Here is a 24,152-nt window from a genome sequence, read left to right as displayed (position 1 = left end):
ATAGAGGTTCTAAGTACATTAATATTATCAAGCCTATTTGGGATAATTATATTAAACCATCTTTACCTCCAACTCCTAAAAGGACTGGTGAAGGAATTAAACAATATACAGAGATACCTAAAGAATATATATGGATGGATGATGTGAGAAAGTTAATTGATCGGTTAATAGTTATAGATGGAGAAGAAAAGGCTGGTAATAGTAACTTTTATAATGAGAAAGTAGGTATAGTGAGTATGATTAATAATAAGCTTTCACAATTTATTCCTAATGATCCAAAAGGCATAGGTTATTTGATTAAGATCTTAAATACATTACCACCACGATTCTGGAATGATGAGAAGCTTGGAAAAGGACTAATGAATAAGATTTTAAACATGAAGGGGATACCAGAGTTACATATACCAGGCTTCAGATTTTGCGGGCCTTTTACGAAGCTTCAAGAAAGGTTAGAGAGAGGTGATGAAGGTATTAACCCATTAGATGAGGCTTGTAAAGAACACGATATATATACAGAGACAATAAAGATACAGAGTCAAGACATATTGCAGATAAGGAACTAGAAACTAAAGCATGGAAAAGAGCATTTAGTAGTGATGCATCAATTGGTGAACGATTAGCTGATTTTGGGGTTGGTACTGCTATGAATGCTAAGGTTAAGTTAGGATGGGGATTATAAGTTTTTAAATGTTATTATGTATGATTCTTTTATGGGTATATTCCATAAAAGCGTTGTTTCAAGATTTTCTTTATAATAAATGGATAGTGTTGAGAGTTACGAGTTACAGAGTTTTAAAGCTAACACAAGAACATTTAATAATTTGAATGAAGCTAACAAAGATATTGAGTTTGATTTCGATGTGGGGGATGGCTTTATACATCCACACAAAGCAGATTGTCATATGACTTTTGAAGTTGTTGGTGCATCAGTTGGAGGAACATTTGGTGCAAATGATACTATACAACTTGTAGATAACTTCTTACCATTCTTCTTTTCTCAAATTGAGGTTAGAAAGCATGGAGTTGTTATAGATAAGATTGAACTAAATGGAATAACATCTACAGCTATTGGAACATTAAAGATTTCCAAACCAGAAGTTGAATATTTAAGACAAGCAGGATTTGAAACAGATGATAAACTTGGTCTAAGAAAGGACTTTAGCGTTTTGTATCCATTAAGATTAATTCCAGGCTTTTTAAGTGATTATAAAGAGGTTATGTGGAAAGGTGGATTGAGAATAACATTTACAAAAGCTAACAACAATAACGATGTCTTGTACAAATGGACTGGATCAGGAGCAGATGCAGCAGCTCCTCATGATGGAAAAATAACAATAAAAAGTATGGAGATAAGAATGCCTATTGTTGAATACGAATCTAATTATGAAAACAAGTTAAAGTTGAATATTATTAAAGAACCTAAAATCATGTTTTCATTCCATACTTATCAATGTGTTCAGAAGACTGTTGTAGGTTCTTTCTTGGAGTTTGATGTTACTACTCAATTTAATTCTAGACAATTTGATATGCCTGATTTCGTAGTTGTAATGTTCGAAACTGATAGAAGTTGCAAACAAACAGGAGATGCAAGTAAATTCGATCATTGTAAGGTAAAAAATATCTATCTTAAGAATGGGAGTAATGAGGTATTTCCAAAAGAATCAAGAAACTTAGATATTGCTAACAGGGATTATTTTGAGATGTATGAAGATTATACTGCATTTAAAAGAATAACATGTGGCAATACCGAAATGTACTATGATCCTAAAGAGTTTATAGATAACAGACCAATGTATGTCATTAATTGTAGTAAGAGGAAGAATGTATCGGTAAATGAGAGAACAAACATAAAGATTGTAGTAGACTTTGCAGAAGCTGTGGCTGCTAATACTATATGCTATGCGATTTTAATTGGACAAAAGAACTTTACATATGATCCCAAGAATGAGAAAGTAGTAGAAGAGTTTTAGATAGTTAAATGTATGTTTGTATTGTTTTATGGAAGTTTTTCCATAAACAAAATTGATAAAAAATGATTAAATATTTTTGTGAAGATAAAAATTGAAGAGTGTTCATTGGTTTTCTATATAATAAATACGATGTCAAGTTATATTGAGCTTTTAAATAAACTTGGAAGTCTTGAACAAAAACAAGTTATTGGATTAAGAGAATTAGAATTAAATACAGAATATAAGATTGTGAAAATGGAAAAGATTAAAACTAAGTTTGGAAAGAGCATTTTAGTTGAGTGTGAGGAGTTTAAGGTCTTTCTTCCACCTAGATTTACAAAACACTTAACAGATAAAATGATTGATGAGATCGTTAAAGATGGAATAAAAATCAAATACACTGGTTTAAAAGATAATTATCCAACTGGTGAGTTCTGTATGTAAATTTTATTTAAATTTTCTGTATGTAAATGAGAATAGGTTTTTATGAATTTCTCATAAAACGAACATTTTCCTTATAATAAATAAACTATGGCTAATTATTTGAATAAAAAAATGATGTTAAAGCATTGAGATTCCTTCGCATAGATGAGTTAGAAAAAGGTAAAGCGTACGAAATAACATTATGAAAATTGATTCAAACAGCGTTATGGTCAAAGAGTTTTAGTACATTTAGATGAGAAATATAAGACGTTATTACCACAAAGATATAATGATGAAACTGAGCAAGTATTGAAAGATTTAAAAAAGTATAAGCTGTTTGTTAAGTATGAAGGTTTGAAAGATTTAGATAATGGTTATAAAATACATCAGTTTTACTTTAGAAATGAATCCAAAAAATAACAAAAATAAAACTTGTAATTTTAAGTATGTTTTAAGTGTATAAGTGTTTTTATGGTTTCATTATCAATATCCGAACTTGTAATTTTAAGTATGTTTTAAATGTATAAGTGTTTTTATAGTATTAAGACTATAAAAAACTAAGACCTTTGAATATACAGAACATAATGTCAATTGAATTTTAAAGATATATGTATAAAGAAGGGATTTATTTGAGTTTTTTATAATTATATCCTTAGAGTTATGCAATTTATAAGACATTCAATAGATATGAAATTTATTTGTCTATTGATTGCCGTTTGAATTTTGAAAATCGGTTAATATTTGATGAAGTTATAGCAAATTCGAAATTTCGGAATTTTTTACGGGTTTATTTTTGAGTTTTCGGGAAAATGTTATTCTTTAAAAAAGTCTTAAAATTTTATTTAAATTATGGTAGTATTTTTTTTTCGATTTGTTGAAATTTTGTAGAAATATTAAAAAAGGGGAACATATCCTGAGGGTTATGCAATCATTTATGCATTTTATAAAATTGGTTATGTTATTAGTATTCATTTTCCGTTTGAATTTTTGAAATCGTTTAATTAGGGACCAAGCTATTAAATTTTAACGTTATTTGGGGGTGAGGCTATCAGTGTTGCCAACTCACTTTTAACAATTATCATATTTATTAGTAACGGGGTGAATTCATCCCTATATGTTTTAAAGCGATATCTTGAAAAATTAAAATCCTGGAACGTTTCGAAAAGAAATATTGAGTTGGCAACACTGACTTTTTTCTTTTTTGAACATTGATGTTTTAACTAAATTTGCCGGTTAGGTGACCATATTCAAGCAGTTACTCACTTATTCAATAGATGGTGTTGCATATCATTTAGTTTGTCATTGATTGCAGATGGGAAGGAAAGAGAGAAAGAGACTCGAGAGATATTTCGTCACGGATTCAATGACGTCATGTATTGCGTTATCTCCCTGGAGGAGACTACGTCAGATAGAGCGCCCTCTCTCCACTGCTAGCTAAAAGTTCTGTTGAAGGAAGAGAAAAGAAAATCAAATTGCATGTCACGCTTCAAAAAAGGAAGAAGGAGAATGATCATAAATTCCATGTACATACATGCTATTGCTTCTCTCAACTGATACTTGCTTGTAAACTGAATGTGTGTGTTTGAATGCCTGCAGCGTTTCATGAACAATAATTAAGCTTGCGTATATGATGCAATGTGATGCAATGTGGTGAAACAATCTTCCTTATATAAAGATAGCGTTCCGTTACTTTTATAGTATGACTAGTGAATGTAATATACCATGTATTAGAAACGTAAGTGAAGGATTTTCTTTTACTAGGTTAGCTAAAGATATTGCTAATTATAAAGATGTTAACTTAATAGTAGAAGCTCTTCATTCTCTAGATTATAATGATTTAAGTAATTTAGCAGCAATTAATTTATTTTTGAAAACAGCTTATAAAAGAGCGGAAGAAAATCTTTTAAAGCAGGAAAAACCATGTAGAAAAAAACAGAAAGTATATCATCATGAATTTGAAGAAATAAAAGCAGAACTATATAAGACCTTAATTTGGAACAATGTATTTTCTGAATGTTCTGCTATTGATATCGATTCATTTAATAAATTATTAACTTCAATTCCTCTTATAAACGAATCAAACATTAATACGTTTCATTCAGAACTTTGTAAATTTGAAATGGCTTTTAATTCACTTCCTCTGTTAACTGTTTATGTTCGTGGAGCGTAGTATAATTCTTTAAAACAAACTAAAAATGTTAGTATAGATAACATTATTCAATTATTTAAAATATCACCTAGTTGAATTTATAAGTATATTCAAGCTTATATTTTAATTAAAAAGTTTCCCTTAATTTTAAAATCAAAACTAACATTCACAAAAATCGTTGAATATAATACTAAAATAGATGAATATATAGAAAGTAATGAAGAGCTTAAAATTCCATATAAGACCACCATCTCTTCTCTTTCTATAAAAATTGATGATAAACTTCACGAAATTAAAATTCCATCTCTATAATTATTTTCAATTTGTTATATATTAGAACTCTTGTGAATTTCATAGCCATTATTTGGTGAAACAGAGTAATATATAACAAATCTTTTCTTCAATTGGTTTCTATCTTCTAAATTTATTTTCACCACCTTTTAATGCTACCATAGCTCGTCTCCAGTCGAGTTGAGAAAAGCAGAGAGGAAGGTGTAAATAATTTCACGATTTGATTTTAAATGTCATAAAAGTCTATGCAATCTCACTTTGCGCTATCCTTCTGTGTTAAAGTGTAATGGTTAGTGGTGGGTTCATAATTTTTTGGTAGTTAGGGGGTGGAGGGGAAATGCGCTAGTAGTGAGGTTGACCATCTACTCCCACACAGTACGAACCCGCAATGGTTTCAGTAATATCGAAATAATTTTAATCTGAATACAATTATACTGAAAAATATAACATTCAGCCTGATTATAATCTCTGGGTGGACGGTTCCTAATAACGCAAACTGCGTTTTCTTCGATTTCGAATATTGAACTGAAACCGAACAAAACAGTCCTCAGAAAGGGCTCAAGAGTACTTAAACCGAACCGAACTGAACCGTTTCCAAACCGAGCCGTACCGAACCGAACCGGTTTGAAGCCCAAACCGATTGATTCGGTTTAAACTATAAACCGAACCGAAACCGGTTAACCGAAGGTTTTTGGACAATTCTACGTTCAATAACTTCCCAAAGCTGGGCAATCCAGAGGCGTCTCGTTGAAAGTCATACTTTCAATCTTCCTTAATGAACTAGTTGTATACAACATTAATACATTAGATACGGTAACCCTTAGTTTCCCTTAGTTTCTAGCAATAAAACTTTGTTACCAGTGTCACTTTCTCACAAGCCGCTTGTTATTATAACATCATTGAAATACTGGCCTCTGACCAGGGATAAAAGTGAGGGGGAACGCGGGGGCACGTCGTTATCCCACTTCCAAAAATATATATGGCGTCCCCCAGTTCTTTAAAAAAAAATACAATGGGCAAAGATAGGCACGGAAATGGTGTGATGTCATGCGTCCCCGTACCTTCTCAGATATACTTTTGCTCCTGCCTCTGACAAGATGTCAAGTAGAAAGGACATTTTTCTGGATATAGAACTGTCTTAAGTGATAGGCAAAAACTATTTTAACTAGAAAATAGCATTTAAAAATGTTGATTACAACTCGAAAGTTCAGAAGATATGGGTGAGAGTTTGTTTCATATAAATTAAACGGCGTGACAAACATCTTGGCATTTGAAGGCGGCGCTCCAATTCCCCTTTAAATGCAGCTAGCGAATGAGAGAATTGCGGTATTGCCACGTTTATTTTGTATACACTCACCCCCTGTCACCTGATCGCGCTGTAGTTCTTCTGCTTAGCCAAGCCATAGCCACACCCCTTTCTCACTCGGCAACGTCGCTTTAGAGCTTACGTTTTATTCGTTTAGCTGAAATGCCAAGATGTTTGTCACAGGCTTTAGTTTCTTCTAGATACACATCAATTTCTTGTTCTATAACTCGCTCGCATTAAACATGGTCACTTATAATACCATATTCTACATAATAAAACTTGCAATGAAAGAACAGGATCATTGGATATTTGTGTCTATACTGTATCAATTAGGTCTACTGCATGTTTATCTCTTTAGTGCATATTTTCGTAAATTTTAGTGAATAGATGCCAGGCTCGTATCCAGAATTTTTTGTTGGGACGGGTACAAACTTTGAGGGCTGGGTCCAATACTACAAACCACTACATCTATGTAGACCTACTGTTGAACAGGTATTATCCTGCACCCGAAAAAAAAAGATAAATAATTGTAAAATACTTCCACTTATACTTTCAGAAAAGAAAAATGATATAACAAGAAGATTTTTGAAAGAGAAAGAGTACAGATGAAATGTCAAATTTGCATGCTACATCAATCATTTCCCTGTCAAATAAGTAGTTTTATTGAGAAAACGTACGAATATATATTGAGTCCGGACATTGAGGAATTTTTGGGGGGTCCGTACCCGTTGGACCCCATGTGGGTCCGCTACTGCATCAATTTCTTGTTCTAACTCACTTACTCATTGACAGTACCATCCTGTATATAACCTGCAAAATAAAATATAAAATAGGATCATTAGATATTTGCGTCTGTACTGTACGTGTATAATCCACTGCATATTTACCTCTTTACTACATGTTTTGGCGATTTTTAATGTAGCCTATACTGCATACATATTTTGACTTTTTTTTTAAAATGTGAATGTTGATATAGGACAGGGGCCGCTCCAGACCGACTTCTGGGGGGAGGGTTGTCGTGCTGCTACTTTTAAGGGCTCCAAACTTTGGGATGGGTTATATATATATATATATATATATATATATATATATATATATATATATATATATATATAAGAAAGTTTCGTCTTCTGGGGGGCGATCGTCCCCCTAGATCCGCCCCTGATATAGAGTCTAACAATCGCCAATTCGCAATAGTGCCGATTTCTGTCCTACAAACACCTGCCAAGTATGCTCGGCTTTTAAGTGGAAGAATCCTCCAAGTGTGACCTTCGATGAAAATATTTCAGTTTTCAGCTACACTTTTGTTGTTCCTAAAGAGAATCTACAGGATTAATAGCATAATATATGTGTACTCAATATGTCAAGCAGTAACTGGATATAGTAATTGTAGGTTTTGTAAATAAGAAAAGAACAGAACAAGCAAATATCGCAAATAATTTCTTCCAAGAGGTTTTTGTATTCAAATGACAAGGAAATGGAACAGTTTTCCTTGTTTATCGAGTACTCTTGCACTGTTTTCCTTAAATATTAGCATGATAATATCCGAATGTCCATTCAATAACTTGTAACCATTTTCATTTCAGAGACTTACGCATTCTAAATATTTACACATGTTCTAAATATTGATTAATATTTACGTAATGTTTCCTGTATATACTAAGCAGAAAAAAATTCAATATGCTATATAAATCATAAAGTAAGTGTCCACCTTTAAAACATTTGATTATCGGTCTTATGTACCAGTTAGCACCCAGTAAGTGCGTTTCCTCTCATTTCGAGTAGCAATGTCATTGAATAAAACAAGTGTATTGTTTGCTTTAATTAGTAGCAACCTATGATAAGTTACTTATCAGTTCAAACTCTTTTCCAAATTAACTTTTCGTATGGTATACGCAACAAACAAAATTTCCCAAACAACGTTCAAACCATATTAGTTGTACAAATTTACTTTGTAATAATAACAAAAAAAAAAAAAAAAAAGAGAGATTAAATTATCAATGCGTTTTTGTTGTTTTGTTTTTCGTTACTTGCAAGCATTACAATTATACGGAGTGAGGAAAAGTCCAGAACCACCTTTCTATGGACAAAACTTTGGATATGTGTAACTGGGGTGAGGGCGCACACGAAGGTCACATTTGGCATCATAGCGTCCATCTTGAAATCTGCCATTTTGAATTCAGGTTCAATATTTCAAATGAGAAGGGGAGCGTGCGTCATATGATTTTAGGCTAATATCTCACCAGAAATACGAATCTGAGGTTATTTTTCATCTAACTTTAATCAGTAACGAAATTTTTTGAAGTTGGCATGCTCAAATGAAACGGGAAGTTTGACAAGGACACACTGACAAATGCAAATAAAGCTATTCTTTTGAGAGGGGATGGAGGATTTTTTTTCCCTATAAGAAACTGTCAAAGAAAGAGACGGAAATTTTCGATTTTTGGACTTTTTATGATTTTTTAAAAAATTCAAGCATCACATTCATTTTCCTAGATTCTATAGCTTAAATATGTACCTCTACAACATTCAATATTTTGACTTCTGAGTTCGATCTGGAGCTAGCTACCTTTATTGATTTCCGCTACCTTTATTGGTATTTCATTACTGTTCAGCAAGCGCAACTTATGCATTCCAGCATATGACCAGAGATATGTTGGTTGCCTAACTATCATGTCAAGTTCCGGAAAGTTATATATTTTGTCATGAGTATTGTACAGGCGCATAAATTTGAACTGACAGATAAGGGAAAACTATCGTAAACCAAGTAACAGATATAAACTCATTTTGGTTAGAGGTAGAATTTGATTATAGATAAGGGGGATATGTTCTATCTATATAAAAATGAATGTAACGACTTTTGTCCGCGAACTCCTCCCAGACGGCTAGGCCAGTTTTGATCACCTTTAGTACATGACCGAACCATAACTTAAGCTTTTATCATGTTACTGTCATTAAAATAAGTCTCCTAAAGCGGAGAGCGAAGGTGAATTTAAAAAAAAAAAAAAAAACAAACAAAACAAAACAAAAAAAACTAGTATCTCACAATGTTGTTAACTTAGAAAGATGAAACACTTGGTATATAAATTATTAATTTAAAATAAGCACCCGTCTCCTAGTGTCTTTAAACATTCCCATTTAAATGGCAGCATCTTCTATATTTATAAAAAATAATGAAATAATGTTCTTCCACGAATTCCTCCTACCTATCCTCATTTTAGTAAGTTTTAGGCATGAGTGTACCTTGACCTAACTTATGATTTAGCATATTTTCGGCAAGGAAATGAAGGCTAGGCCACGCAAAAATATGTTTAACGGCTAACTCCCAGATCATCTGTACCGATTTTGATTATTTTTAGTACATGAATAGATCCTGACTTAACTTATGTTTTCAGCAAGGAAATGAAGGGCATGTGACGTAAAAATATGTTTGACGCCTAACTCCTGGATCGGGGATGCGGCACTAGTCCTAAACGGCACAAGACCTAAAAATCATTTCGCGGCGCAAGTCCTAAAGGGCACTGGACCTAAAAATCCCTTGTGGCGCTACCATCGCGTCCGTGCCAAGAATACTGTCAATCTATTAGTCAAAGTTTTAGATATATTGTTTCATATTACAGAACCAGATTCTAGCTTAGTTCTTACAAGTAATTTGTATAAATACATATTCTATCGTTCTGAAATAACAAATAAATAAATAAATAAATAAATAAAGCCTATTGTTCTTTCTTGCTGTTTGCTTGATAACATTTGTGTGGTGACAAAATATTAACAACCTATCAAATGTGATTCCCAGATCTTTTATAATGTCTGTATGTCATAAATTTTGCTTCCTTTGTGCTGATTTGAAGTAACTTTTTTTACACATATATTTATCATATTCAACTCTTTCCGTAGCTAGTTGTCATACTTGTTAATTAACTACTCTTTACTCGTTACCAGTATTAATAATAGTATTAGTATATTAGTATTACTAACATAGCTGTTGCCGTTGGAATTAAGTATTATTATTATTATTATTATTATTATTATTATTATTATTATTATTATTATTATTATTATTATTATTATTATTATTATTATAATAATAATAATAATAATAATAATAATAATAATAATAATAATAATAATAATAATAATAATAATAATAATAATAATATATTTCAGAAATGCTACATTTTTGAGACCTGAGCCTTTATTGTACGTGCAGTTAAAATCGAAGGTTATGACACAGACGGCAAATGATGGCTTAACACCCAAAACAAACTCTTGGCCCCCCAAGTAAGGATTAGTCTGTGTTTAATAATTACAGCAAAAGCAAATTAATAATGTTTATAATAGAATGTGAAAGAAACACTTTTTAAAAAATTAAACTACGTCAACATGTTAAAATAATTAAAAGAACCTAATTAATCATCCACTTTATACCGTCATTTGCTTAACTGTGCGAACCCAGGCTTAAAGGAAAAGAGTTTTCTGCCCAGTTCTAATTAGCAGTGGGAAATTTTAATACTATAGAAACTGACCCTCCTTCCTTCTTAGAAAAATAATTTTCAAGATGCTGAAACATATATTTTACTAGCATCAATTACCCGCTTCGCTGGGTTAAATTTAAAAAAAAAAATAGTAATATGTTTCGTTAGTCAGTCACTTTTTATTATTACTAAAGCGCTTTCTAGTATCGGTCATTTTGGATGATTTTTATATATCCTCCTCCCCTCTTCATGTTGTGGGGCATGGCATCGGAAGTGTCATTGTCCATCTGAGCGACCCTGAAAACTGAATTCCACACTGATATTGGTCATTATATATAGTCCCCTCCCCTCTCACAATTTTTACGGGGCTGAATTTGGATTTAAATGACATCAGAAGTGTCACTGTTCATCTCAGCGACCTCAAAAACTATAGATTCGACACTAATATCGGTCATTTTCGATCATTTGTAAATGTCTTTTCCTTCCTTTAAGTTACATCGACAAAGTGATATGACAAAAATCATCTCATGTTGGAACTTCATCTAGGTTGAAAATTTGATCGAGATCGGTTGGGTGGTTCAAGAGTTATAAAGTTTTATTTATTTATTAATTATATATATATATATATATATATATATATATATATATATATATATATATATATATATATATATATATGTGTGTGTGTGTGTGTGTGTGTGTGTGTGTGTGTCCCTCCCCTTCCCCTCTCCTAAGTTCTACCGTGAAAGTGATATGATAAAAACCACCTCATACCGTTAAATTGATATGATAAAAAGATAGGTTACATGCGTAATTCCTGTAGTTTCTGGACTTTACGTAGACGTATAACTGAAAACGCATGTTTTATAATACTTTCTGTATAAGTGTTCCATCTATACGTACTTTCCGTATGAAACAATGTAGGCGATCAGGATCTCGCATACAAGTGGACGTATATAACATATAGCTGACGAAGATAACATAAGTATTTGCATATCATATACGGAAAATTGTTAGATGTCAGACATCCTGCAACGGCATGATGTAACATCTAAGGGCAGTGCCTATGTAGCATATGGATAACGTATGCTCCGTACTGATTTCTATAGTAAGCAAGAGGATACCGTATATTTGTACAATCCGCGGCAAAAAACCTGCAACATGAGAATGTAAGTTTATTGTGAAACTACGCCTAACAGCACAGGGAATGAACATAACGTCTAAGTAGAAGGAATCACTCCAGGATAAACCTCGGCCTCCTCCCGTGCACACTTATTTTGGAGCAAAAGACTTTGTCTTTTCACAATAAACTTATATGCTCATGTTGCAGGTTTTTTGCCGCGGATTGTACAATATACCGCTGTCCGGAGAACGGATTTTTCCCTGTGTATGCTTGTAGTATTTACTGTCTTTCATTTTCTAAGAGTAATAGCACACATTTTATGGCATGTGTAGAATTAAAAATGTAAGTTGTTCATTAATTCCCAGTTTCAATGTAACTTCTACAAAACAAGCCTCATTATTCATTACTATGATTAATATTATCCTTTATATTTATTTGTTTTGCAAATTTGTTATTAAATAATCTGATCACACAATTTTCCAGACAGAATTTTAAGATGTTCATGAGCAAAGAAGCAAATCTCTTCTTACACTTTCGTTGTTTATAAGTACAAAGGGCTAGTACCTACTTGCGTTGCTCTTGTCAATTTACTTAATAAAATATGAAATACGATATACGGTATTTTAACTGAAAAAGATAGTATCCTATTAGTTATACAACCTTTCGTCAAACAAAATGTTAGAAAACAACCAGGAAAAGTAACGTTGACATACAAATGTTCGGATCATGTGTTTCCTCCCCCCACACACATCACACTTTTAATGTCCAATCGCCGCCACTGCCCATACATACCTAATTCCAACATTTATCAACCGAAGCCACTTTACGTGTGCTGAGGACTAATATTGAAATACTTATTTTGAATAATTAAAAAGTAACTGTAATTATTCCGTAGAGAATTATTTTCATAATAAAATTGGTAAAGGGCTAATCTCGGATCATGACTCTCCCAAGAGATATTACAATATTGAATCTCAAAAATAATGTTAGGGACTTTTTCTTTCGTACTAAATCTAAGGGTGAAGCAGGCCGGTAGCCAGCCCTAAAATTTTAGGGGGGGCGGAAGAAGTTAGGGGGGCCCGACCCAACCATATTATAGTTCATTTGCAAGCCTACCGTGAAAATTTTAGAGGGGGCCAGCAAAAATTTAGGGGGTGACCTCCTAGACTCCCCGTGGATACGGTCCTGGGGTGAAGAGACTTTTAACAACCGGCTGAACGACAGCACAGCCTATGACCTTGGTCGATGATAAAACTCATCACAATATCGGAATGCTCTCTTACATAACACGAAACGAAAATTAATTAAACAACCGTTTGACAGAAAAGGCGGAAAAAAAATCTTGAAATTGTATCGACGCCAAAAGTTTAAATCCATTTGGAAACAAAAATAACCTCACAACTAAACAAAAGTACTAGAACAATGATGTTTCTAGTTTTATGTGATCCAAAATTGTTTTTATCGTTTTGACACAGAAACAGAGTTAAGTGATAAATCCCCAAACAAGAGCGGAACGTTTATCAAAATAAGAGGAACATTATATACTCTACTATTCTTAGCCGAGATTTTCACGCGTGCGCTTTGCTCGAGTGTCGGAACGTTTTACACCGAGAGAAGAAACATTTTGAATGTAGTGGCTGTTATGACACAAACTCAATAGGCGCTAAGAATACGAACAGCCGAGAATGGCTAGAAAACCTTGCATAATAGGTAAGTACGGAATCCGTGATTATTTTTTGTTAATATACATATTAACATGTGATAAAACTGAGCATTAACATAATTTCAGTAAACAAAAAAGTAGTTTTGTAGTATTATTCTTCACTTTTTTTTAACTTTCGAATAACGATAGGGGAGAGGGAAGTACAGTGACTGAAAAATAACAGGGAATTGGAGATTTCAAGGAATCAACATGTTTCATAGCTCCTACATGCCGAAAAAGAGATTTTTGTTCCTTTGTCCGTCTGTCTGAAGTCTCGAGGCCGCACCGTTCTAAATATCCGGACCAAATTTTATACTTAAGATTTTCAAATAATATTTTCTAGAGGAGTTTTTCGAATTTTCTTCCTACCTTGCAAACATAAAGAGCAGTTTAGCCTACAGGAGAGCGAATATCGAAATTTGCTATTTTGTTGGAAATGACTCTAACCATTTTTTTTTTAAATCTACATACATAAAAATGAAAGCGATTATGCTTGTGACTCTTGAACCATACTACCGATCTCGATCAAATTTTTAACATAGATGAGGTTCGGGGCTGAGATCGGTTTTATCATTTGACTTTGACGGTGCAACTTACGGGAGGCGGAGGGGGATGTGTATATATATATCGGCATTGGAAGTGTCACTGTTCATCTTAGCGACATCAAAAGCTATGGATTCGACACTAACATAGGTCATTTTTGATGTTATATATATATATATATATATATATATATATATATATATATATATATATATATATATATATATATATATATATATATATATATCAAGAGAGCACGGGTTTAATACTTTTGTTATTTTTATTTAAATGTTTAAAGCGGTGGTGTACGCAGAATTTCATCAAGGGGACGAAAGTTCAAGCATCTGAGTTCATATTATTCCAGAAACACTTATGATTTCCATATACATATTACAGATCTGGTAGCTAGGAGATACAGCATCTTCAGGATGTACTTGCTAAACAAAGCTTTAAGAGGAATCAAATTCACGTCCTCTTCGCTAATAGATGTTCATCTATCTTTCACTTGCTATAAAACAGCGGCGGATGTAGTCCGAGAGCGGGGGGTGGCTAGGGCCCCCAGTTTTTTGAGCAACAAAAATAATTCAAGCTATTACGTATATATTTTTGAAACTTTATAGTAAACTCATGCTATACCTATCATAGTCTTGATTCTGTCTGACCCCCCCCCCCCCGTTTTTACCTACTAGTTCCGCCACTGCGATAGAACTAAATTTATGAATGCTACAAACGTTATAAAAGAGACAGACGCATGTACTAATTTGCTTAGCGAAGTGTGCCGCAGTTACTCTTATAATTTAGGACCTTGAGGTAAAAATGAAACAGAAACCTTACCGCATCGTGCAAATGCACGCGTTTCACATACGGTAGACGTGGCCCTGTCAAGGAAACTCTCATACTTTATACATATCGAGATCGTAGATCTGCTGCTTCTCCCTGTCGTTGACAGCTTCCAATACTGAAATTCTTTTTTTATGTTATCAGGTCGGGAATTCGTGGTCCAGATCTGTTCCCCGAACTGGATCCGTTGTTGGATTCGATCTTACTTAAGAAATAAATCGTCTCGGCATAGCGATTCGAAGGCAATGAACAAGCGTTGAAGAATAAAGTTCTCCTGAACTTCTACCTCGTCAAAACAAAGAGCCGCTTATCCTCCGGTGTTGACCAGCGATCGAACATAAAACGAAGATGATCCCTGACCTTCGTTACGTCATGCTGTCATTGTCGTCTCACATCCTTTACCTCATTGGTCATCCTCTTCCTGGTGGACGTTTCTCAATCAGATATTGCTCATACATGGGTAAATAGAAAAGAAAGCAGAGAGATAGGGAAATGAAAAAACAAATAAATAAATAAATAAATAAATAAATAAATAAATAAATAAATAAATAAAAATGGAATGTTGAGTATGACTAAGGGAGCAAGGTGTTCGGTAGATATGTTCTGATAGGGGAATTTCTGTTGTCTTATTGAACTGTTGTCTTTTTTTTTTATTATTATTATTATTATTTGAACTAGTGTAGCAGGTTCCTGACTCAGCGGTGTTGAAAGAAAACAATAAAATCCGGCTGCTTCTTTCTTGTGCGTCCTGTAAATGAAATGGCTGGCCTTTATATCGATATCAAAGCTGTACTCAATTACCTATCTTCGTTTCGTAATGTTTATTTTTCCATAATATCTCTTGAAGCAGAGGTTTAAAACTGGAACTTCCTTGCGTACGCTATCATAGTTCTAGGCGTTCGAGCATCACTCTTTAGTTATTTATCAATGTTATAATTGAATCAATATGTGAAAAAGGCATTTAACTAATTAACTAACTCTATGGCTTATAGAACTCAGAGATTTAATGCAGCGTTCACAAAAGTTTCCCAATGACTTTTGCCCTTAGCCAACTGGATCCAGTTTCTAATTTGGATTCCTATTTCTGCGAGATCCATTTTAATATTATTCTCCCATCTGCGCCTAGGTCTTCCTAATGGTCGGTTTCCGATTGGATTTTCAGCTGAAACTTTGACAGTGTCCCTACTTTCTTCCATTCTGGCTGCATGGCCTGCCCACCTGAAGCTCCCAGACTTGATGACTCTAATAATGTTTGGTAAACGGTATAAATTATGCCGTTCAACGTTATGAAGTTTCCACCTTTCTCCATTCCCGTTCCTCTTGGGTCCGAATATTCGTCTTAGAATCTTGTTCTCGAGTACTTTCAGTCTACATTCTTCCCTTAGAGTAAGCGACCATGTTTCGCAACCATACAGCACAACAAGCATGATTATCGTTTTATATATTTTAAGCTTTAAGTTCCTCGACATAATTCGCTACCACAAGAGATTTTGAACTGAATAATAACACGAATCCCCTGCTTTTAGTCAACATTTAATTTATTCGTGAATATGGCTTTGGTCTGTTAACATTGATTCTAGATATTTTGAAGGATCCATTAGACTCTGACATTTTACACCATTTTCCAAATTCAACCTAATAGTCACGGACCTTTCGTTGCTAGATCTTAATTTAGAATCTGGATTTAAAAAAAAAAAAAAAAAAGAGAGTAAGCACCGTTGTTGCCTACTCTTACCTTAGTTCAGAACCATGATTAAAATAGAGCACAAAGATATAATTCCTTTCCCGTTTTTAGACCTCTATCCTATGATGATATGTAACCTCGCGTAACCACTACGTACTGTGGGTTGCATACAGCAAAGGCGTTCTTAGAAACCAAGAAAAAAAGGTACATACACTTTTCGTATACACTTTTTCACTCCACCCTAAATCCGATTCCTTCCACCCAGAGCCGAAAATCGAAGAGTTTCGTAAAAGTCGGGATAAAACTCATTCTTGGGACGCTGAATCTGTTAAAAGCTGCTTTTCGAAATTCTTTCGAAACGCCTTCGTTTTATGGAGATAAGAATTGAAACTGGAAGTACTAATAAATTTCGACTATTTCCTGTCTTGGCCGAGTATTGCGTATTGTGATGGTATGTTCTCTTTAAACGCTGAATGGATTGTTGAAAACTGCTTGTGGGTATTTATTACCGTTCTTGTTCTATAGCTATTAACGTTGAAACCAAAAAATGACTGATTTCTACCACTTTCGATTCGAAAAGAAGTTTAATAAAGGAAATAGACTCTTTTTCTAGGGACGATTAATCAATCTCAGAAAAGAAGTTGTCACTATTTTTAACCGTTTTTGTTCTATGTAAATTAACATCGAAACTCGAGGTACTAGTAAATTTTTAATCACTTCCAGCAGGGTCGGACCAAGAGCTGGGCAACCCAGGTGACTGCTCGGGACGCCACAGTCAGGTGGCCCCCAAAAAGACATAACATTTCAATTTTTACGAAATGATCATAAAAGCCTCAAGAAAAACATTGGTATATTTTGTAAAAGAATCACATATTTCTTGTTTTTAACATTTTGAAGAAAAAAATATCGCAACGTGCCAACAATAAACCATAATAATGATAATGGAATTTAACTTTTTATTTAGTTTTTCTTAAGTTTTGTTAGGTCAAAGAATTGCAAAAGTTAGGAAAACAATTTGTGTGAATTATTCTAGATTTTAAGGTACTCTTATTATGGAAGAAAACGATATGGACGCTTTTTCATAAAAGTTCCCTAAATTCGCTTTGGTGTGGTTTACTTATGAAACTTATGAACGTTAGAGGATTTCTAATACTTGATAAAACTTGTTATTGAACTTTAGTTTTGTAACAGTGCTCAGCTTTTGTAGAAATTCACGAGATACGTTTTATGAATAAGCGTTTTACAAGCAAAGTCAAGTCAATATACAATGAACGGCCAGTGATGCTATACTGCTCTGCGAAGGGTCTAAAGCATCGCTTGCAAGTACAACGAAAGGCAGATTGTAAAAGCAAGCGTAGAAAGCCAAACGCCAAGCATGTGCCAACTGGTCAAAAGCTTTCTTGCTACTAGAATTAGATTTTGTTAAAAAAAATAAAGAAGAAGAAGAAGAAGAAGAAGAGGAAGAAAGGATTTTAAAGTTATTATGTCAGTCCACTGAACTAAATCTTAAAATCTCATGAGTTCATCCTCCAGACAGGACTTGGATTTGCTTTTTTCAGCATCTACTATTTCGAAACGTAGCTTTCAGTATTCCAGTCTATACGCCAAAAAGTTTGACGCAATTTTGGTGTCAATCTAAGATCAGTCGTTTAAAGGTAATCCGCTAGTGATAAGTAGTTATCTAGCAAAAACGATTGCCGCACTAACGCCACTGTTATTTGATTTATCTTAATACTGTTCATATCAAACACAATATTCGGGCGCGTTTGAGGATTGGGGGTGGGTCATTCACAGGGAGTGAGAGTAAGACTTAGCAACTCATGCTGTTGCCATAGTATTTAATCAGAACAAAAGCAGCGGCTTGTTTCGACAAAGGACTGGCGACGGTTAATATTATGATAAAAGTAATACTATGTTCTCTAACAGAGCCAAATTTACATTTCCTTGGATTATTTGCATTATGCGTATCGTGCGACGTTTTCTTTTTTACTTGACAAGCGTAATTCGTCGTTGAACATCTTTCATTAAGCGGAGATTTTATGTCACATTGTTTCATATGCTCTTCATGGAAAGGCAATTAAACAAAAAGGACATTTTCGTCATACTTCAATCAATCTCCGAAGATATAATGAGCCTATTAAATTTGAATCGCACGTCGATATTTTCTTCTCAGTTTCACTTTAAACATTCATTTTAGGATTTCTTATTAAAATTACAATATTTCACTGGCAAATAAGTTGGCGAAACTATACGGGGTCTACTGTAAAAAAAAAAAAATCTCTTACATGACAATGATTCATTGACAAATGATGTACTTTAATATCCAATAAACAAATTCACTGTAAGAGTTTAAATTAGATTAAATGAGTCATTGATAAATATTCTGCTCTGATGTCGTTAGTTATAACTAATTTTGCCCACGAGATGAAAAGTACATTTTTAAATTTGAGAGGAGCCAAGATATTTTTCGAGACGGTTCATGTAAAACACTAGTACCAAAAGAAAAGTTCTACCAAAACTACTTCCGTAAGTCAACTATACAGGGTGTTTCAAAACAACACCGACAAAGTTTGGGAGGTCATTCTTGACATCAAGATAAGACAAAAAGTATAGACCAACCTGGGTGCACAAATGCTTCCTTTCGGAGTTATAGGCTGCCGAAAACATGAAAAATGGAACTTTAAAGGTCCATAGCTCCAAAACTATGGGACCTACCGTAGTCGGGTTAAGACTTCACTTAGGAACTAGCATGTGCCCTATTCAAATATCCATGATTCAGAGTCCTTCGGTACTTCCGCAACCATTTTCACAGAGGTAGTTGTTCAAATTATGTGCCCGTAGCCAAACTCCCTCTATAAAAGCTGTTACGGAAGTACCGCAGGATTTTGAAACATGGATTTTTGGATAGCGCACATATTACTTCCTAAGGGAAGTCTTGACCCGACTACAGTAGGTTCCATAGTTTTGGAGCTATGGACCTTTAAAGTTCTATTTTTCATGATTTCGGCGAATTAGTCCCAGAAGCGACAGTCCTATTAGCGACAGGAACTGTTATCTGTCCTATGAGCGACCGATTCATTTACATTGAGATGATGGAAGATGATATGATTCCATCTTGTAAAATATGTTTGCCTATGTCGTTATTAGCGCCCGAACAACCTTGGTATGAAATATGTACGTGCCAGTGATACTGTTCGTCAAATATATTTTTCCTCTACTGTGAGTGCAAATAAAACTTATTTTTAATTTTGAGTTAGATTTGACATAAAACATATCAAATAACTTAACGAGACAACAGGGATATTTCTATGAAAAGCATATTCCTATGTAATTAATTATTAAAAATCCAGTTGTAATATCCCCTTTCTTCAAAAGCTCTGTTTGCTGTACTTAATTTGATTCAAATCTAATTACTCACTAAGCAGAGTAATATATTTTATTTTAAAAAACTTAAACGTGTAACAGTTTCGCCAACTTTTCATTTTTTAGACTTCCTAAGACTCTATGAATTAAAAAAATGTCAATAATAAAAGACAGCTTTTGAGATCCCTTACATTTGATTGACTATTCTCAACCAATCCCACCAATTACAATGGAGTTCATTCTAAACAATTCAAAAGGTAAACAAACTCTTTAAACTACCTTCCCCCTATAGTAAGCTAATAAAAGTAAACTAATTGCTTAATTTGCCTTCCTCCCTTTTTTGACTTATACATAAAAGCTTGTTGTGTAGCAATCTGATATAATCCCTTATAACTAGACGAACTGTTTTAAGTCCTGCGAGAGATTTGTAACTTGTGTAATAATTTCTTCGAATACACCGTGTTTTTAATTTCTTTGATATCCTCATGTGGTGAGCACCTTTTTTCCATGGGCGCCCGATGGAAAGGCAAGGGTCGCCCCCCTGACTCACAAAAATGTATACGTAATATAGCAAACCACGTGTATTAAATAACAGATATACCAGACGTGATTCAGCAACCATGGAGATGCCCCTCCCTAGAAAATTTTCTTCGGGCGCCCCTACCTCTTTCTGATTTCTTTCTTATGCCATAAGCATATTCAATCTAAACTTATGCTCCGTATCATTTTAACATGAAATTTTTAATTATATTAGAATCATAGACAAAGGCGGAGAGTGAATGTATTTATAGAAATTAATTCAAAAATATAATATTAGAAAAAAGGTATAAAGATTGTTAATGTAATGAGAGCATTCTCACGTATTAAATTCAGGCAGAGGGGAATTTTTCATAGTACATTTTGTTAGGTTCTAAATCACATTCGCATGAAACAAGTTAAAGAAGAGAGAACCTTATATTCTTCCATTATCTTAGTATGAACGAATCGGTGACTCATAGCGCAGTTAACAGATCGAATCGGTCGCTCATAGGACAGTTAACAGTTTCTGTCGCTAATAGGACTGTCGCAAGTGGGAAGGCACCATTTCGGCAGCCTATAACTCCGAAAGGAAGCATTTGTGCACCCAAGGTGGTCTATACATTTTGTCTTATTTTGGTGTCAGGAATCACCTCCCAAACATTCTCGGTGTTGTTTTGAAACACCCTGTATAAATTTACGTACAATAAGAGAGACGAAAATATTTGAAACAAGATGAAACAAGCTTTTCGAAAATCAAGATAAAACGAGAAAAAAATTCTCCGAGGCTCAAGACGAGACGAAACGTCTCCAATCTTTACAAGACAAGCCGAGATAACCTTATTTCATTGTAAGATTTTTAATTGAATTACGAATCAATGACAAAAATACTGTCATAATATCATTGTTAAGTTTTACTCTAACATTTGAAACCTGATTACAACGAGTCAGTAATAAAAATGTTGCCATGATATTATTCTTAAATTACCGTGTAAGATTTTAGTCGGATTACTATGAAATAAAAACTGTCATAACACTACTGTTAAGTTCCACTGTAAAGTTTTCAATTTAGTTACGAGTCATTGACAAAAGTGCTGCTATAACATCATTAAAATTTTAAATCTGATTGGATCTGACCTGATAAAATGATGACAAAATATTATTGTAAACTGTAACATTTTTAATCGGATTACAACGAATCACTGACAGAAATGCTGACTAAATATTAAATAAAAGATTTTTAATCGATAGCACGTGACTTATACTTAGGAACCTGGAGCTCGTATACTAATTACTATAGATTTATCATTCATACGTCATTGTCTTCAGAGTGAACCAGGCTTTCGAATGATGTCATATACGCATGTGTCACGATCCATAAATTCAGGAGGAATTAGAAAAATATTTACTGTTTTCCTGAAGATTTTTTTTGTTATTATTATTATTTTTATTTGGGAGCCACTATCGAAGAAATCTGGAAAGAATTGGTTGATACTGAGGCTATAGGTATATGACACATGAATATACAGTTTAAGAATTAATCTGAACCAACCGTAATGCGTTGAAATTTCAAGATTTTCCTATTGTAATAAAAGCCAGAATACCCTATACCAAAGATACGTACGGTAGCTGAGGGCAGTGGGGAGAAATCTCAAAATATCCTTTTCAATACACACCTTAGAGCCTATGCAATATATATAGACCCTACCAATTTTCATTAAAATATGGCTTGTAGGTATGAAGATAACTAGAGACCGGCTGTCAGGCAAAATGCTTATTCTTTAATATTAAAGATACTATTAAAAATAACGTTTTAAAGTTTATATAAGGTTATAGTTTCAATTTAAGCCAATTTTATTTTGCCTATTTTGCCCCTTCCTGCCCAAATAATTGCTTTAGTGCCTAATGTTGCCTGTTCTATGCATTTTGTTCAAAATAAAACTTTATTGGGAAGAATATAATTTACTATTTCAAGAAAGGATTTTTCCTCTTCTGAGAAATATAAGTGCTGTTTGTAGTGATAAAATGCTGTAAAACTTTGAACTGCTTTGTGTACTGATAAAATGCTGTAAAACTTTGGACTGCTTTCAGTGTTCTGATAAAGTGTTGTATAAAATGTATTTACCAAATATACGTGGAATTCATGTCAAGCTTCGTTTTTATTTCTATATGTGTACAGTAAAAGAAGATATTAACGAACAGGTATGTTTCTATAATCTTTGAACATTATCTATCACTTGAATTTATTTTTTAATTGTATTGAGTATTTATCTTCATTATTTCGATTTGCATTTTAGTGCCTATTTTACTGCCTATTTTTTAAATTTTAAGTGCCTCTTTGCCTGCCTATTTTCCAGGTTTTTAATGCCTACATATCCGATCTCTAGAGACAACAGTTCTTTTGAACATTTTTTTTCGTTTTGCAACTAATACGAACTGCACAAAGAGAGATGTTGATTCATTTTAGTGAAGTCTTAATTAATATGTATGAAGGTGATTACATTACTATTACTATCTGGAGAGAGAATCAGAGAATATATTAGAAAGAAAGTGCTTTACATGTGGAAAAAACAGCACGGGCCTTATGAGTGTAACGGGTGCTGAAAAGTACTAACAATTTACTTCAGTAAAATAAATAACAGTTAAATGACAACAGCTTTTCACATATCACCCGGTGATACAATATTTTTAAAATGGTTAATCATGTGTTACCTTTAGCCTACAGGGCGAAACGTTGGCCGTAAAACTGAAAAATATCATTCATTTTCGGCTGACATTGTTCTTCGTAATTTAAACGTGTAATTAAATTATTATTATTATTATTATTATTATTATTATTATTATTATTATTATTATTATTATTATTATTATTATTATTATTATTATTATTATTATTATTATTATTATTATTGGGGCCACGGTGGCTCAGTGGTAGAGCGTCATCTCTGGTGCAGGCGGTCGTCCTAGGTTCGATCCCAGCTTGCGCCAAGTGAACTTTGGGGTGGACAAACACCTTGTGCGTGAGTTTCCTCGGGATTCTCCCGTTTTCTCCCAATTTCTTCACTCCACTATTTAATTCATTTTTCATCATCACCATCTCCTTTAACCTAACCAGCATAACCATGGGACGTAAAACTTGATTATTATGGAAGATTTATTATTATTATTATTATTATTATTATTATTATTATTATTATTATTATTATTATTATTATTATTATCGCTCTGATAACTTTGATTCGTAATATAAGCTTCATATATGTAGGTTACAGCTGTTTCTAAATAAGATTTCTGTTTTCCTACTAATTTCATTTATAGAACTTTTTATCTGAATATCTTCTGAAGTTGTGGCTCGTGGAGCCAATCTGAAAATTCTTGTTTTCCTGTGACGAAATCGCGCTCAGCATGTTACGACACGTTGCAACACACTCCAGAGAGTCACACGTTCGACTAGGAACGGTTGCCAACGCCAATATAAATACGGAACATATTTTTGTTGTTAATAGTTTCTTCCATCACATGAGGAAGAAAGCGTGGGGAGTTCTTTTCGAAATTAAAATTAGGTCGAGATACAAACACATGAGAATAGAGTTCATGAACAGCTGTTTCTCATCCTTCATTGCTTTTGTTATTTCCTTTCTTTAGTCGTCTTAATTATGCAAGAATAACATTTCAACCAAAATCGAGGGGAACATTCCAATTAAAATACATGGAAAAGAGTTTTAACTAAGCGTTCGTTCATCATGTTGAGGTTTTAATAAATAGCAGGAAATCGCGGGGAAAGTTGA

General features: G+C 33.5%; 1 protein-coding gene across 1 annotated transcript in view; it reads left to right on the top strand.

The window, feature by feature from the left end:
• The first annotated feature begins 13,088 nt into the window (after positions 1-13,088).
• The window catches only part of MFS3 (major facilitator superfamily transporter 3), a 123,756-nt gene continuing 112,692 nt past the window's right edge, over positions 13,089-24,152 (top strand). The window contains exon 1 of the mRNA XM_081729402.1: positions 13,089-13,426. Coding sequence (XP_081585528.1) covers positions 13,402-13,426 — 25 coding nt within the window. The 5' untranslated portion in view covers positions 13,089-13,401. The remainder of the gene's footprint in view (positions 13,427-24,152) is intronic.

Source organism: Thermobia domestica, chromosome 10, assembly GCF_964235325.1.
Source record: "Thermobia domestica chromosome 10, izTheDome1.hap1.1, whole genome shotgun sequence".
In the NCBI taxonomy this organism is placed as follows: domain Eukaryota; kingdom Metazoa; phylum Arthropoda; class Insecta; order Zygentoma; family Lepismatidae; genus Thermobia; species Thermobia domestica.
This window is presented reverse-complemented; position numbering and strand designations above follow the sequence as displayed.